Raw genomic sequence first — 18683 nt, forward strand, 5'->3', positions numbered from 1 at the left:
GCCAGGAGTTACCCAGCAGTTGATTCAGACAGATGCAGACTTCCACAACCAAACACTGGATGGAGGTTGGGGACTCTAATGGAAGAGCAGGAGAAAAAATTACAGCCTTTTAGAGGACAGCAACTCCATGGGAAGACCAACAGAATCAACTAACCTGGAACCTTGAGGCTCTCAAAGACTGAACCACCAATAAAAGAACATACTTTCCAGGAAGGCCTGGACCTAGGCCTTCCCACTCATATGTAGCAGACGTGCAGCTTGGTCTTCATGTGGGTCCCGAGCAACTAGAGTAGGGGCTATCCCAAAAGTTGTTGCCTGTACATGAGATATGTTCTTCTAGCTGGGGTGTCTTGTCTGGCCTCAGTGGGAGAGGATATGCTTAGCCTCACAGAGACTTGATGTCCCACAATGGGGTAATTTCCAGGGGGGTCCACCAACTCAGAGGAGGAGAGGGTGGAAGAGGAGAAGAAATGTGGAAAGAGGTTACTGGGAGGGGGACAATGAGCATGATATAAATTGATTAAGTGAAATAATAATGATAATAATAATAATAATAATAATAATAATAATAATTTGATCCAAGATTATATTGTATGTTGAGCATATTTTCCATTAATACCCTTCTCTTGCCCCTTTTCTTGTACCTCCCAAACCATCTCACCCCCTTGTTTCTCTAGGATTTCCTTATACATACATGCATGGTCTTATATAGCTATAGACAATGAATATATGAGACAAAAGAATGAGATGAAGACATACAGTATTCATTTTTCTGACACTGGCATTATTTACTTTATATAGTTTCTTCCAGTTGTATCCTTTTGTGAAACTAGAAAAATGCCTCCAAAAGATCCAGCTGTAGAGCATTTTCTTAATTAGTGACTGATAGGTGGGGGCTCAGCCCACTGTGGATCGTGTTAACCCTGGACGGGTGGTCCTGGGTTCTATAAGAAAGCAGGCTGAGTGTGCCACAATGGGCAAGACAGTAAACAACACTCCTCCATGACCAACTTCTGCATCAGAGTTTGCTTTTAGGTCCTAGTCCTGTTTGAGTTCCTGTCTGACTTCCTTCCCTATGGAACAGTGATATGGAAGTATAAGCCAAATAAATCTGTTCCTCCCAAGCTTGCTTCTTTTGGTCGTGGTATTTTTATCCCAGTAATAGTAACCCTGACTGAGACAGAAACCCAGTGCAGCAAGAGTGCCTCCAAGGAGTGCATGCTTCCAAGCAATTCAACCACAAAGGAATCAAGCATCAAATGTGACATTACTTCATAAAGAAATACCTGTGTGCTAATCCCCAACTGAAAATATGCACATCTGGTGGGCTCCAAAAGAAAAAAATAGTCAAAATGTATGTGACAGAAAAAACTGTCTCAAAATGAAGTGAAACAGCTTTAAAAGTATGGCTTGGCTTTGTCCAATTAGGCCAAAGAACACACCCAGTGCTCTAGAAAAGATACTGTGGACTTTTCAGCAGTTTGCTACTACATTCATTTCAACACTTCATTCACCCGAGAGACAGAAATCACACAGCATTCTTCATGTTGCCTACCAACACACAGGGCCCAGAATAGTGAGCGATCAAGAATGTCAGCATCCCGACACTGAGAAAATCTGTTTATATTGTGGTAAAGGGGACATGGGATTAGTGCTATTTATAGTTTTAGCCAGGGCTCGGAGAGAAAAATGAATCTCCTTCTGTCCGTGTCTTCTATCTTAGCAGTATAATTCGTAGAAGGGAGGGCTAGGTAGATGGGTCAGGGAGTAAAGCACTTGCTGCTCAAGCCTGAGGACCTCAACTCAGATCCTCAACATCCACATAAGAAAATATGGCCATCACAGCCTGCAGTTGTTAGTTCAAAGCTGAGAAGGTTCACACAGGAGGATTCCTGGAACTCACTATACAGCAAGTGTGGCCAAAGCAGTGAGCTCCAGGTACAATGAGAGAAATTCATGTCTCATTGTACCTGTCTCAAAAATCATGATTGAGTAGAGGAAGATGCTGTGTTCACCTCTGACCTCCACAAACGTCCATGCATGTAAATGTTCAATTACCCCCCCCACACTCACACACACACACACACTCACACACACATACACTGTACAAAGAAAGACGAGAACAAAGTGCAAATATAGACTTAACTATGAGGTAAATTCTCTGTCTTTCCCTGGGAGGTATTATTTCTTCAGCCACCCTGTGGGAACCTTACCAGATGTTTAGCTTGGCATTCTTTACATACTCACATATACAGGCTCTTGGCTATTTCAAGTAATTTTTAATGATGTTAAGCCTATCCATGTTAAATGAAGGATAAATCAGTGCCTTGTTTATGAATACCACATAAAAGAACAGCATTCGGCTGCTCATATTTGTAAGGTTCTATATCTTAAAAATGTTCTCCTCATTTAAGTCTACAATTTATGTTCAATAGGTATTTTAACTTACAAAAAAAATCAGAAGTTGTAGTTTTCTTGAAATTACTCAAGCCGTATATCTATGCTCTGAAATCCACACAAATCTGGATGTAAAACATGGGTTTGCAACTGATCAGCCATGTGTTTTGTGCAGAGACTATGTAGGTTCTTTGGGACTCAACTTTTTCGTAAGGGAAATGAGTGATACATGGCTATGTTGTTATAAAGAGTGGAGATAACAGCTGTATTGTGTGGAATAGTCTGCCACAGCAGGTACTCAAAGACAAAAGGGTTAGTATGAAAGCAGAAAGGACCTACTAGAAGGAGGACAGGGCATGAGGGAGGGGGAAGGGAACAGAAGTGAAGAATGAGGATCCATTAGAAGGAAGTCAGAAAATGTCAGTACGAAGCATTGTTTTGCCAGTTTAAAAACTTCTAAAAATGTTTATATACCATAGCATATACTAAGTAATTCGGTGTGGCACTGTAGATATATTTGTTTCTTTGAAACAAAATATATCTTAAGAAACCAGAGTGCTTATTTTTTATTTCCATTTAGTATGACAGCATGCAAGAACCAAAGACAAGTCCAGTAGAGCTAATCCTGTCACATACTTGGAGATCTATGGGGAAATGGGATGTTTTCAAGTTATCAGGCAGTATATGAAAAGATCCACAGTCAGAAATGCATCATCATTAATAAACCCCGAAAGGTTCCTCCACAAAATGATAATAATGCCATGATCATTTCCCTTTTATTAATGTAAAAGAGAACAGTAGATTATATTAGGGGATGCCAAAGGGATTCTTTTCCTAAAAGATCAACGGCAGTAATTCCAGAAGCATCTTTTGCAAGATCAGCAAAGGATGCAAATATTATGAAATAGTTTTATCCATCCACAAAGAAGACAGTATACCTTTCTGAAAACACTACCACCCATTCATGAAACAAATATTCATAATTCAAAATCTGACCTCGAGATTCTTACTAACCCTGAAGATAGAGTGGCAAAGTTGGCAGGTATAGCCCCTCCCCTTACAGACTTCATATAGCTCCTCCCTTGTAGACTTTATATAGCTCCTCCCCTTACAAACTTTATATAGCTCCTCCCCTTGCAGACTTTGTATAGCTCCTCCCCTTGCAAACTTTATATAGCTCCTCCCCTTGTAGAGTTCACAGAACTCCTCTCCTTGCAAACTTTATATAGCTCCTCCCCTTGTAGATTTCACAGAACTCCTCCCCTTGCAAACTTTATATAGCTTCTCCACTTGCAGTCTTCATATATCTCCGCCTCTTGAGGAGCTTCCTAACAAATAAATGGTATGTTCCTTAAAAGGAAGAAAAGTACATTTTTGTAGATACTGTAATTTAAAAACTCACCTTCATTTAACACATCTTCTCTTTCTAGGGAATTTTATGATGGTGAGGCTTTATTTTAAAGTAAAGGCAGCAAAAGGCCAGAATTCTAAATGTTTTACACATAGGCTGCAAACTCTCTGGCTGGGAAGAAAGAAACCAGTGTGATATACAACCCAAGAGAAGTACGTGCCAAGCAAACTTGCATACACGAGGGTAAGGATGTACGTTTCTGATTAAGGCAGTAGGCTGCATAGCCCTATAGGCCTTGTTTATAAGAACTGTACAAGTTAAATTATTGGAGAACAAATGCATTTTGTTTGAGTCAGAATGTCGCCTTCTTGTCTAGGCAGAGGGAAAAATGGATACCAAGACTGTAATCCTTCCCGAATAAAATCTTTTAAACGCAAACATGATTGCACTGTAGACTGTTTAATCTGGTGATATTGTGTTTCATTTCTGGTTTTGGAGAGGTTTGTTGATCGGACCATAGAGGGTCTGACTCCATGCTTATCTCAAATGTTTAGATAAGGCATATTTGACTTTGGCAGGTGACAAAATCTAGGGTGTGGAGTAAGAGGTAGAAAAACCCGGACTGGCAAGTTCCCAGGTAGTGTTTATTTTAAGCATAGTGTATAGATGAGTAAATTGCCTCAGACAACTCACTGGACTTTGTGTAAAACACCCACTGTCTGCTGAATGTTTTCCATACAGGAACACTGCACAATGTCCTTTATTGGGCATAACAGACTTCACCTTCTTGCTTAGGTAAACATTTACACTCTTGTAAAAGTGAGCTCAGTGACTTCCCCTGAAAATAGGACCCTACCTCTGGGATCACAATTTCTTTCTTTCTTTCTTTTTTTTTTCCTTTTGCTCCTGTTTCCTAACATTCACTTTTAAAACATAAGAATATTAAATTTTCTTTCAAAAGTAAACATCTATATTGCCCAAGAAATATATGATATGTCTTCACACTAAAATAACTCATACATGTTAAGATTCATAGATTTCACTCTAATTCTGTATAAAGTCATCTCACTTAGAAGGAATTTACAAGCAGAAAATCTTGAGTTGATAAACAGAATAATTAAAATTTTAGACACAAAAATTCCTTTCAACATAATTCACCTAAATCGTCATCTATAGAGTAATATCAGTGATTTTTAGCATTTATATTTCATTTTGGCAGACATGTTGAGGGAAGGAAAGAAAGTAAGGAATACAGTCAGTGCAACTCTCAAACTCATAAAAAATAAACAGAAACTTAGCTAAGAATTGTCACTATACAACTAAGAAGTCTAAAGCTAAAGCTAGACACATATGTTAATCCTTTGGTTATCTCCAAAGGGGAACACACCTAACTTATTCTTTGTTTATACTTCTATAAAACACATAAATCCATGACAGTTTAACAGCTGTGTGATAGGTGTTATATTAGCTGCTTTGCATGGATGTTAACAAATTATTCAAAGGAACATCAGAGAAAGGATTTCTATATCTTGTGGACTCAGAGGGCCAAGTCATCCTTGCTGATCCCATGCACTTGCAAAGAACATCACAGTGGTGGCACCATTCATGATATGAGAGTCTTCCTTATGTGGTGAGTAGTAAGCAAGAAGTGGAGGTGATGGACTGTTGGAATAAGGGCAGCAAAGAAGGCAGGAGGAACAAATGAACCATTGCCCTTCAATGCCCAGGATGAGGGCTAGTCTAATAACAAAATGAAGCATCTTAATGTACTCTCAAGTTCAAAGGAACATAATTCACTTACGGGATCAAAGTCCCTAACCCAGTAAAGCAAACCCATTACCTGATAATTTCATACCTCTATACAATGTGTCTTGAAAATATAAGCATCTGAATTTCCTCTCCACCTCTTTCCAGATGCCCACAACCCAGAAACTGGACCAAATTCATATTCTGTCTTCACAGTCCACTGAGACTAGTCAGGGCTATGCTTATGTGCATGATTGTAGAGTCATCCACTGGAGCATGGGTAATCTAATAGGGACAACTTTTCAAATTTCCCAAAGCAAACTGACACTCTCAATTTCACCAGGTCTTATCTACCTAAGTATTTTAGCCATAACTGGTACTTCCATGAATGCCTATCCATTTAGGATGCATTTCTCGATGGCTAGATCTTCAACAGGCCGTGTATAGGCAAGCATAGGCACTTTGAGTTCTTGAGTACACTAGCCTTGACATAGCCAGAAGACAGTTTCCCATGAGTCCACCCTAGATTCTAGCATTTATAAGCCCTTTGTCTCATGCTAGGAATTGGTATAGAAGTCTGTCATACTCCAGACACCATCCTCTCTGTGGCTTGAACATATGGTGCATCACATCTGAGCATACATAGAGCCACAAAACCAGTCGGATGGTGTGGCACCTTGTGAGAACAGAAGGGACTTTAGAGTCAATCCTCCAGGTTGCCCTTCAAGCTATACAATGTGTACATCAGCTCTTTTCTTTCTGTGCCTTGATCTCTGCCTTGTCTCTTTTTCATCCCTGATCCAATTGCTCCTAAACTGGTAAAGTTCACTCAAACCCAACACTGAATTCTATATACTGTTGCCTTCAGCAGAACACACTGGATGTACAGTGAAGAGGTACAGAAGAAAAACAACCAAGGACCATTTTTTCCATCTTAAGCTTCTGATATAATCATGCAGTTGAGAATTTTCAGAGACAGTTCAAGCCTAGAGCATAGCTCAGAATCTAGACGTCCCCAGTCTGTAGCATAGCTTTACTGTTTGCCAAGTCAGGATCCTGTGCATCTCTGCCTAGATTTTTATGAAGTAAAATTAGTAAGTAAATTAATTACATTACAGAGTGGTTCCTAGCATCAGAAATTGTATATCTTTACTATTAAAACCATAAAAAAACAAAATAAAAACAACAACAAAACAGTCTGTGTGGGACCTTGTAGATGATCTTTTTCAGCATTCCTTTTAATTCTTAAATTTACTTTACAACTTAATTCATAAGGTCTCTACACTGTCATTAGCAAAGCTAGCAAGCAATCTCTTAGGTTCTCCAAGTTCCTGTGAAGAAACTATTCTTACTCTGTAGTAGCTCAAACATGGGTGGACATGATTCCTCTCTAGTCTATCACAAAAACAACATAAGTCACAAAGAATACTTGGAACTGTGGTTATTTGTGGTAGGTCTCACTATACAATTTATTCTCTCTTAGCTGTGTACCTAAATAGTTAGATGAAAACTTAGTTAATTTAAATTGAATTATGTAAGATGCTTGCTATGGTCAATCTCAGATTTAAATCCATCGTAAATCCTTAATTAACTAGTCTTAAAATTTATAAACTGGGTTTGGTTAGAAAACACTACAGGAAAAAAAGTGTTTGGGGGAAAACATATAGTAAAGAGAGGAAAGGGCATGGCCATTGGGGTGGTATATTAATGAAAGGAAGATGCATGGTCATAAGCAGCAGAAGCCAAACTTTCACCAAAGTCCTGACATAAGAAAACATGCCATGGCATAACCATGGTGTCATAATCTGAGGGTAGCATACTGAACTTCAGAGGGTAGTGGCGGTTGTGTTTCTAGAATGCACCTTGTAGAAACAGGGCATTTGTGGCTCACTGATGAAAAGGTAGACTAAGATATTCATCTATTCTCTCTCATCTCTAGCACTATCAGGCCTTGTGGTGAAGGAATCAAGAAGCCCTGTAAGCATCCTTATCATGGATGCAGGCTGAAGAAACATTTGTTTGAATGCAGAGGATATCGAAGAAGGTAGTTCTCATATACAGACAAGACTTGAGTCCCCAGCCATTTGGGTTTTTAGTTCTTCTCTCAAAAACTGAATTACATAAAATAACAATCCCAACTCCACCTTTCCTCAGGAGTTATACAAAAGGATTGTGTTAGTGCCAACACCTCCTTCACAAATAGTGGCTGAAAAAGTTAAGCTAGCATGGTTAATATGTTCGTGCTAATTCTCTGCAGTCAGATCTGTGCCCTGTCTCCATGAATGTCCACCCTGGTCCAGGGCATTCTGCTATCACAAGATGATTATAGCAAGCAATGGAACTTTGTAAGGATGTCAATGCCCTAAACCTCAGTGGATTCTGAGCTTAGATTCACAGATCAAAAAATTCTACAGCAAAAATAAATACAAATACACGAGGCACAGTTCATATAGGAGATGCAACAAAGAGAAGGAACACAGATTCACAGCTTAGCAAACTTCAAATTTTATGTTCCTTCAGCTCATAAAAGCATAATCAGGAAGTCTAACTGTCTAAGAATCATAAAAATGTTAAAAAATCATCTTTGTGTTTTTTTGCTGAACCTGGAAGAAAAGAGTTAACAATAACTATTTTACCTTGACTTAATAATCTATGTGTAGCTTAAAATAATGTATGAGGTCTTTCTTTTTGTAAGAAATAATGGTAGGTAATGAACTTTATTTTAACTTAAAGCATATTCTGATATTGAATTTCTGAAAGTAGGTTTTAATGAAAGCATACTATCTCACATGTCTTTCCCCCATCCACTACAAGGCTGCAATTGATGAAAAGGTTACCCTGGGCTCACTGCAGCCTCCTTCTTCTCAAATTTCTATTCCTAACTGACTTTGCATTTCAATGAAAACCATTCACTCCATCTTCCAACAGCATTTACTGCGATTTTAATGTCTCAATAAATATAATAAACAGGTCTTAAAATTCTATATCCCATGTGAGCAAAAACACTTCAAGGTTAGAAAAAGTAGGAGGGGGCATGAAGCAATGTCTAAGCAAAGCCTTGGAAACTTCAGGTTCATAAAGCAACCAGACACTGAAAAACCTGGTGGGAAAACATAACATTACCCATGCTGAACCCAAGTTTTTGAGAGCATTACATACAAAAACAATCATATCCAAATGATTATGGATAAACTTTCTTTTAGTAATTAATAGGCAAGTGAAAAAAAAAAGCCCCTTGCCTTTGAGAATGGAACTAAGAATGTACATGAAAGAGACCTGGGCTTTGTAATCTACAATTTGTTTATAGAACGTTCTGCGTGAAAAGCATGATTCAGTGGGAGCACATTGAGATACAGGATTTACTTCATGTTTTGGTTACCTAAACACATGTGAAATGTCACCATCAAAACAATCCTTAGTAGTGCCAGGGGTTTAGAAAGACCCCTTCCAGAATTTTCCTTTTCTTTTTAAGAAAGCACTTTGATGCATTTCACTAGTAACTTGAAACCACAGTGACTACCAGGAAAAATAAAATGCCCCAAGAAGAAATGGAAGCTTGTGTCTGTGTCACTACTTAGAGAGTCTCCTCGTGTCCCACCCTGCGATTTATTTCCCAGCAAAGCCAGAATCCATTTGACTGCTCCCTTTGCATGCCACCCAGAGCCATCAGCTATGCATGTGAAGTGTGGCTGACTCACACAGCATGGAGACAAGGTTTAAGGAACCACACAATTATGGGAGCACTCGGCCTTTCAAGTTTCCAAAACAAACTGCTCTCCTTAGAGATAAAACATCATCCAAAGATACAACTGAGCTCGACTTCTAAGAGCCACTGATGTAAATCATTCTCATATTTATCTTCATTCAGAAAACACAAATGGTGATGACCCCAAACTAAATTCAGCACTCCTGTGTTGCTGGCTGGGAAGGCTAATGACAGGACTCAGACATGATTCCCTGGAGCTGAAAGTCCCAGTCCCTCCCTCCACTCCCACTCCCAAACTCTGTGAGAAGGAACTGCTTTTGGGTGCCACTCCCACCTCCCATCCACGGCAAGAGTCTGCTGGAAAAATAATTGGTCATAATCAAGAAAGAACCGTCTACATTTTTGCTCAAAGGAATGGAGGGTGGGGGTGAGGAGGTCTGTTTCAAACACACTCCAAGTCCATGGCCGCACATCATTTCTTAAGAAGGAAAGAAGAATGGAATGGGATTCAGTGTTTAACATGGACTATGTGTTGCTAAGTAAGAAACCGTGGGCAGTTTATAATAGTCAACCAAGAATCAGAATATGACATGATTTTTTTTTCCAGGTTTATTCAATATCAGCTAGTAGGAGAAATAGAATTTAAATCTCTCTCAATCTGTTTGGACTGCTATGACAAAATGTCACTGACTGGGTGGCTGAAGGAAAAGAAATTTATTGTGTCACAGTTCTACAGGATAGAGAGTAAGGCTGGGGTGATAAGTCAATTGACAAAATGTTTTCCCAGAACTGGTAAAGCCCTGAGGTTCCATCCTCAGCACCCATTAGCAGGGTGTGGCACACTGTAATTCCAGCACTAGGGAGGAAGGTAGAGACAGGATGCCCTTGCATCCTCAGTTTGATGCTCACTGTGCTACATGAGACCCAATCACAAAAACCAACAACAAACTCTGTTATAGCTCGTAAACAGCTTCTTTCTTTGACCTGTTTGTTGTGTCACATAACAGGAAGTGGGGGATGAGACCAAGGGAGATGCTATGTGCTTGCAGTTCTCTGTTCTCTCTAATCTTTCCAAAGGCAGGGATTCTGTAACAAGGGTCTTGTCTTCACGAACTACCCAAGGTCATTACTTCTAAACACCATCGCACTGAGAGCATCAGGTTCTACATAGGAATCTGACACAAACATCAAATCTGTAACAAAATCCACACTCTTGGCCCCACAACTGTTACCTGATACCTGAAAGGAGATTTGTAAAAACCCATGGAAGTAGTGGTACTGGAAAGTGAAAAGTATGTGGTAAATGTTTAAATGGAAAAAAAAAAACAAAAAACAAAAAACAAAAAACCGAAAATGAGTATATCAAGGACTAGACCAGGGTAAAGCATTTTATTACACTGCGTAGCTCAGAACCACCATAGTTTCATTTCTGCGGAATATGAAATATCTATTGTCCTACAAAGGTGCCTGTATTCTACACACAGACAAGCACAGACATCCACATAAAATGTGTATGGAAATAATGAAAAAAATCTTTAACAACAGAATTAATATTGGCTGAGAGGAAAATATTAAAGAAAAATGCACTCCCCTCTTTATAGCCCCAACATAACTGCCTATCACATTTTTAGTGGAAGGTTTGGTAATTGACATCATTATCAGTTAATTGCTTTTTACCATTCAGGTTTAAACAAGGCAGAAATGTCATTCAGAAAGGCTATAATCTAGCATGTATTGCCTACAAGCATACAACTTTAGTTCTCAGACAGGGCAGACACTAAGCAGAAGAAGAAACCAAGGCTACTAACATCTTAGGCTAGTCATCCATGCAGGATTCCAAAACTATTTCTATGATTAGAGTCAATAAATATATATTAGATCGCCCCTGCTCTAACATCCATAATCTAATTCAAACCTTGTTGAGGTACTGAGAAGGTATCTACGAGTCAATTCAAGCTTCAGTTGGAAGGGCAGTTATCAGTTTGACATTAAAGTTCCCTGTTTGGGAGAATGGTTGCCCAGCACCATATAAAATAAGTCAACACCCAGAGGCAGGTAACACACAAAAATACTTATCTAGTTTCATCTATAATAATGCTTTAAAATATCAAACACAGAGCCCACCCAAATGTTTTATAAAATTTTTCATACTAATGTCTATAATTGGCTTTTATTGATGAGACTAGTTTTTCAAAATCTGAGGATTATCTAAAATCTCTTAGATACTCCCTACCTAAACCCCCTTCCACTAGAGGCAAAAACTCCTAGAAGCTACAACCTAGATATCTGGAGATGCTGCCTGAGGCTTAGAATCCAGACATACAGGCTGGATTTGATTTCTAAAAGTCTGGTGTAGATTAAAGGGTTGTAGGCTCTCCCTCCATGATGTGTTTCTATCTCTGGGGAATAATTTCAAAGGTCAGAAGAACAACAAGTTAGACAATCTCACATTTACAAAGTGTATCTTTAGTGGTTTTATTCTTCTTGATCAAGAAACAATATTTATTAGTATTATAGAGAGAAAACTAGCTCTAATGTTAGCTTCAGTTTGATCTGTGAGCAAAATGAGATTTCCATCTTATATTTGTTATTTAAGAATTTTGTTTTTACGTGTATTTGTTTGTGTATGTGATGTGTGCATGTGTGTGTGGGTGGGGGAAGTGATTCCATGTATTCCATGGCATTTGTGCGGAGGTCAAAGGACCACTTTCTGGAGTCTAGACCACAGAAAAAAATTGGATCCCTTCTCCCCTTTCTGTTTTTGGATTTAGGTGCTATAGATGATACTTCCCACCTGTTAAGCAGAACATGACAAGGTGATTGATGGTAGTAAGACTGTGGTTACTGCCTGGAGAGCTGGCTCAGCAACTAAAAACAATTGCTCTTGCAGAGAACTGCTCTTCAATTCCAAGCACACAGAGGTGGTTCACCGTTCTCTATAATTCTAGTTCCAAGGAATCTTATTTCCTCCTCTGATCCCTGTGGGTCCCATGCATGAACATAATCCACAGACACATATACAAACAGAACACTCAGATCTATGAAATAAATCAGTATCTAAAGAGTATGATAAGACCTTGACATCTAGAACACCAATCTTACCTTCATCACTTTGGCAAGACACTTCAATGGAGAATCGGAGAATCATGGTGACAAAGTCAGTTCTAGATTAAGTCTTTTGACAAGAGAAAATCAAAACCAACCAAACAAACAAACAAAACACAAGTTCCAGTAAATGTAAATGAGGTAAGGCAGCCACAAATATTTAGCCCCTTGTAAGTAAAAGTTATGAAATGCTGGACAAGAGGTGACTCTATCTCATAACTTCTAACTTAGTCTGTGGGTGAGAGCAAGCACTTTGATAGGCAAGGTGGCTCTGTAGCATGTCATCCCTGAAAATGCCCACTCGAATAGTTTATGATAACCTTTAAAACAATAATATATACTTCACCATAGAAGCACTAACAGTAGAAAAAATGCTATACATGGGAGCGACATGTTTGGTGAAAAAAAGCAGCTCCACCTGATGAAGAAGCTTGAGTTCATGTCCAGTCTGTTCAACTAATGAGCCAGGCAGTCAAGAACTGGTCCACTAAGATGTCTTAGGTTTTTCTTCTTCTCTACTATGATGCTGGAGGTCTGGACACATTTTATTTAGGCACTTTCTCATTCAAAATCAACTGTAACTGGGTTCCATTTACATTTAGGTAGACTTCTCAGTGGCATTTATCCTAGATGTGAATTATAGTGTAGGAGCTGCGAGAGATCCGTAGCTGACAGGAAAAGGAGGCAGGGTAGACAGGTACAGCTGCTTCTTGGTAGGCTGTGAAAGCAGCCTAGCTTTTAGAGAATGGGTATGCAGGGATTCGAAGGAACTGAAGCACTCCCTTCAGATCCTAATAGGATAAAGTGTATGCATAATTCTGTCTGAACCTTCAACTACTGACGTTCACGCCATGTTATTGTTCGGATTGCATGTTAAGCGAGCAAATTTTCAATGAACTCTCGCTGGCTACAGCACAGACACAGATGTCAGGCGGACTCCTTTGTTCATAAGGTTCTCATTATTAGCTCAACCCGAGCTGAATATTTGACTGAAGGAAAAGACCATATCATTATTTTCAGATTTCACTCTATGACTTAACGGGGCTACATCTGCCAGCTTCAGAAACACCAAGTGGTGCTTGGCGCCAGCGCTGGCTTTCTTTTCTGTGACTATTACCCCAAATGTCTCAGCCTGAGGAAGCCTCCTCACCATCAAAACAATTTAATAAAAACTAAAATTCTGATTAAGAGTTACTCATCTATTGACAGGGCCTGCCATGCCAGTGCTATTATGAATTATACCCCATGATATTTTAGGACTACCAAACAAAATTCACATTCACAAATGGGCCAACTAGAAAGCCAGTAACTATTTTCATGATGTATAAGTTCTGTCTTATACTAGAAACCATATTTCTTTAATAGGTAAATTGGCATTCCTTTGAATAACTCAGTCTGCTTTAAATCTATTCTAAGGCTCTGGTCAGCACGAGGGAGAGTTGAAATACTTATATTTAATTCTTCGGTTCATCTTTGGACCATCTCTCAGCACAAATATGATGACAGAAAGCTATGATGTAGGAATACTTGTCCAGTATAAGGCAGAATGCACTGCAATACTGACACTAAAGCCATTTAGAAAAATGTTACAAATCACCCAAATTCCTATCATAAAATATTTCATAAGCCCACTAGAATATACATTAAAACAACATAAAGAAATAACTGTTTCCATGTGCCTAGGTATCATCAATAATGCAAATGAACAGGGATAACATGAAATCACCTTTGTTCATCACTAGAAAAGGTAATTCAGGGGCGAGAGAGATGGATCAGTGGTTAGCTATGCTTACTGTTCTATCATTAAAACCTTTGTTTAGATCCTAGAACCCAGGTCAGGTGGCTCATACATGCCTCTAACTCTATCTCTAAAGGATCTGATGCCCTCTTCTAGCATTCACAGGTACCTACACACAGCTATGCAAGCATACAGATACACACACACACACACACAAATATTAAAATAAATAGTTAAATAAATAAATAAAGCAAGTCCAACTCTCTATAGTAGAAGGACCTTGGGTTTGTGCTATAATTGCTCCAAATGCGTGAAATAAAGAATGACCAGTTTTCTACCTGAGAGTCAAATATACAATGCAATTGCGTTATTCTTCTAGTACTTTGCAGAATCTTGGAACATGAGGACCTAAGAGAATTTGCTCGATTTTCCATCCAATGTTTTAAATACATTTTAGGCAAATGTCCATTCAGCCTCTTGAAAATGCCTGTTTTCAGTTCAGTCCTAAGTAGAGCAATTTAGTTCACTAATTGGCATTTCTAATCCTAAGAACATCTCTAAAAGAGCAAATGCTACAAGTGCTTCTGTAACTCACATACTGGGTAGAACTGAGTTGGATTAGAATTTTAGGCTAGTACCTGCATGATATTTATTTATCAAGCACCTGAGGCTCAAGGCTCAACTAATGCTTTTCTCTTGGGGCTTTCTTCTTTGGATATTTTCAATGGCTAGGAACCACACTATCTGGTTCATATTAGTATTTCCTAGTAATTCTTGCATGGTGGCATTCAGATATGATCTAACAAGTAACAGAGCTAGTGGGTCTCATACTTCATATGATACCAAATTTAAAATTTTGTAATAGCAGACTAAGTACATTTACAACAGACTGAACATTTTTGAGCATCTGTGTTCTTCAATCTTCATCGCCCCTTCCCCAGCCCCATCATCTCTTTAAATTAGGAATGAAGGTCTTTGAGGTTGATTAGATCTTGAGAGTAGAGTCCTCCAGAATAAGATTTGCTTTTTCATGATCAGAGGATATAAGAGCTCACTCTTGCTTGCAGAAAACAAGCAGAAAATTATTTTCTGAATCCCAACACAGGGCCCTCACCAGAGTCTCACCAAGCTGGAATGGTGATCGGAATTCTCCAGCTTCTAGAACTCGAAGGAATTCTATTGTTTAAAAACTATACAATCTATGTTACTTTATTACCACAAAAGAACAAAATAAAAGTATCATGTGAAAATTACACCTTTAACAAGGTATAAAACAGACAGGAAATGATATTAATAGTAACCTAGCCCCTTCCCCCAAAAAAGCATAAAATAAAACATTATACTACAGGACATATCCATAACTGTATGAATACAGTAAATATTGAAAGAACTTTCTGACAAATACCACAAAATTTAGTCCAAAGGTTAGTATAAAGTGACTGCATTTTAATTTTTTATACTTACCATGTTGTATGTCTTTCATATCTAAATGAAGACTAGACATTAGAATTCCTACTGCTTGTGATCTTTTGTTGCTAAGCAGCTTGACAACCTGTTTGAGAAAGAGGAAAATAAGAAGCATTAACTTAGACCCTGATATGTGTAGCAACATTTTAAAATCCTAAACAAGCCTCAGTCTCCATTTGACATGTCTAATCAAAGCTCCAAGCAAACATCCAGCCAATGTCTCTTTGATTATGTTGTATCATGGAGTAAGGGTACCACAGTTCTCTATTGGTTTACCAGAGCTGAAAAACTAGGTATCAATCTAGATCTTGCACTCAACTGTGCTTATACAACATTATAGGCTGGAATCACGTCAGACTGGGGCACTTGCTCCATGTATTCTGAAGCTGTGCTCTCCATGTTAAAGCCAGTGTTCACACCTGTATTACACTTTGCATAGATCAAATCAAAAGGTCTGTAATTGATTTCCCCAGTCAGTGTTTTTCAACAAAGGTTCATCACCTTCGCCACAAAGTTTCAAAAGATCCCTAGGCTGTAACTTAAACCCACTTACCAGGAATTCTGAAAGTGGGGGTGTCATTGACATCTTCAACATCTGCTAAGGGATTCTAGGATGATGGAATTTCATTCTTCCCATCCACTCTCCTTAGCTAGGAACAAGTGCCCTTCTAAACCTCCTGGAATTTGCTTGTTCTTTCTTGACCTTTAATCTTTACCCTTTGAATAGGCAACTGTCTGTATAAAGATCATATAGGAAATACCATTGTTCCTTCCTAAAATTGCCCTTTCTGTTTTATTTCAGAAACATTGGATTCCAAGTTTTCGTTTACATTCTAATACCCAAGACAGTGGGGATAATTGTCTGGCAGCATCCAGAGGTAATGTATTCAGAAGACAGAAGTCTCAAAGTTACTGTTACTGTCCATCAGTATAATAAAGTCAACATCTGTATTATGAATCTTTCCATCTATATTTGTCTATATAACACCGTGGATAACAAGAACCCAAATTCACAAGATAGAATATTCTTAGAATCTAATGACCAAAGTTATCATAGAGAGATGGCATAGTCAGATCATCCAAGGAATTGGCCAAGAAGTAGAAAACATAAAACCAACACATTTGAAATCCACAGAATTAAGCTAGATAACAAGAATTTTAAAAGGATATATTTAGTTTCCTAGTCACATGAGATCTAGTTAATTCACTTTTTTTTTCCCTAAGACTTTCCCAGTAGGGGGAAAGCTGTAGGGATAATGACAATAGATTCTGCAAAGCAAAGCAGTATGCCTCCCCATTTTATTACACCGAATTATCTGGGATCTTCTGAAAACAGATTCTGATTCCCCAGTCTGCCCAAGCTCCCAGATGACACCCATGTTCTGAGCATAGGAGATACCATTCCAAAGTTCTTCTATTAGTACCCTAAAGCATCCTAGAAAACAACCCAGTACCACAGGGCCGACTTTTCTCCCAGAAAAACATTGGGAGCAGCAGCAGCTTCAAGAGTTGTCATGGAACTGGCCATGTACCAATGCCTTCAGCACTCAGCAATGTTCCTTGTGAGCAGTGTGTGGATCACAGTAAGAGAAAACTATAAGAATCTGGACATACAACACAAATAGAGCCTGGCATCTTTTATCTTCAGTGGATTCACATGGTTCACAGAGGTATTAATTCAAATACTATATACTAAGGGAGAATACATTGGTGTATCGTTGCATTTAATTCCACAAAGAATAACTGTTCCTCCTTTCTGCTCCTATAATAATAAAAAAAAAAAAAACAAAAAACAAAAAACAAAACAAAACAAAAACCAAACCGCAGACTCCCATAAACTAGGAGAAGTTTTTTTGGTAGTGATTTGTTTGCATTTAATATCAGCCATGACATGAATGCTTTGACTAGGTGTAATATCTGGCTATGGAAGAGAACATAACCAAAGCTCTTCACAATCTGGCCCCCAACAACATTTTCAAGACCCTGTTGTTTCCAAATTACTCTGCATAGCTAGAAATGGGTTTAAACTGAACATAAAATAAGGTTGGTCTGAACAACTATGGCACCAAGGAGAGAATTATGGCCTGTTTCCATGGCCTCTGGAAGATTTTCTCTTATAGGATAATAAGGCGGCAAACCTAATGGAAATACATCCACAAATATTCTTGAAGATCATTAAATGTTTGTCTGCTTGCCTTACAGCAAATCCCTATTACTTGGCTGAGTAGTTAGACATAGAAATTTCTAATGGGATTTCAATGCTATCACACCTCTAAGAGAATTAAGTACTGACAAAAATATTCACATAATGTTATGCCAAAATGCCTTTAAAAATCTGTATTTGTATCCCTCTTTTTAAAAAAATAAAGTTGTAAGAGAGAAAAAAAAGAAATTTTTAATAAGAGTCTGAGGGAATTTTACACCAATTAAATCAATAGGACTTCTATTAAAGTTAGTTACAGGTTTGCTTAAGACAAAAGTAAGAACTAGATATTTCCACTGGTTTATTCCACTTCATCCAGCACTCTGTAGAAAGGACAAGGCAGGCTTAGTGTATATAGGGAGGGAAAGGAAGATGTCACATGCAGTTGACTGTATGGGTCAGGTACCGTCTAGCAGGCACATAGAAACTGATGGGGTAAGATGGGAAAGGGTAACTCCCCTTTGTTCTTGAGAGATCTCTGTAGCTGAGCTGCAAGTCAGGAGGATCTGAATCCCAATATTTTAGAAACTTAATCCCTTTGACCTTGGCTCCCCATTTTTAGAATGGGGGACTCACTCCAGTGATTGGCCCCCATCTGGATAACCACAGTCACTAAACAGAAAGCTTTACAAATATGGACTACAGGCTGCTGCCTTTCTGCAAGCCATGTGCTACTTGCTCATTAGGGCACCTGGGAGCAAGCATTAGGACACTTTTATCATCAATCATATGAAGTAATACATGGGGATCTGAATCAAGGTTTACAGATACTTGGTTTGGAAATGGTTTCTGTTTTGTTTTGTTTTTAGTAATTTGTATGCAAATGAATGCATTGTATATATAGGATAAGAGTATGGGTTTATCACAAGAGGTTAAATGGAGGTTTAAAATCCGCCTTTTGGCTAGAACAAAAGAAGATGAAGACTTGTGCCAAGGATTTTCCTCAGCCACATCCATCCAAAGTGCACAT

The 18683-nt window shown here is 38.5% G+C and overlaps 1 protein-coding gene across 1 annotated transcript in view; it reads right to left on the bottom strand.

Moving 5' to 3' along the window:
* The window catches only part of FMN2 (formin 2), a gene marked incomplete at both ends in the record, with an annotated part of 296886 nt that overhangs the window by 143201 nt on the left and 135002 nt on the right, over positions 1–18683 (bottom strand). Inside the window, one exon of the mRNA XM_080929057.1 lies at positions 15508–15595. Coding sequence (XP_080785183.1) covers positions 15508–15595 — 88 coding nt within the window. The remainder of the gene's footprint in view (positions 1–15507; positions 15596–18683) is intronic.

This window comes from Micromys minutus (genome assembly GCF_963924665.1).
Source record: "Micromys minutus genome assembly, chromosome: 1".
Taxonomy (NCBI): Eukaryota; Metazoa; Chordata; class Mammalia; order Rodentia; family Muridae; genus Micromys; species Micromys minutus.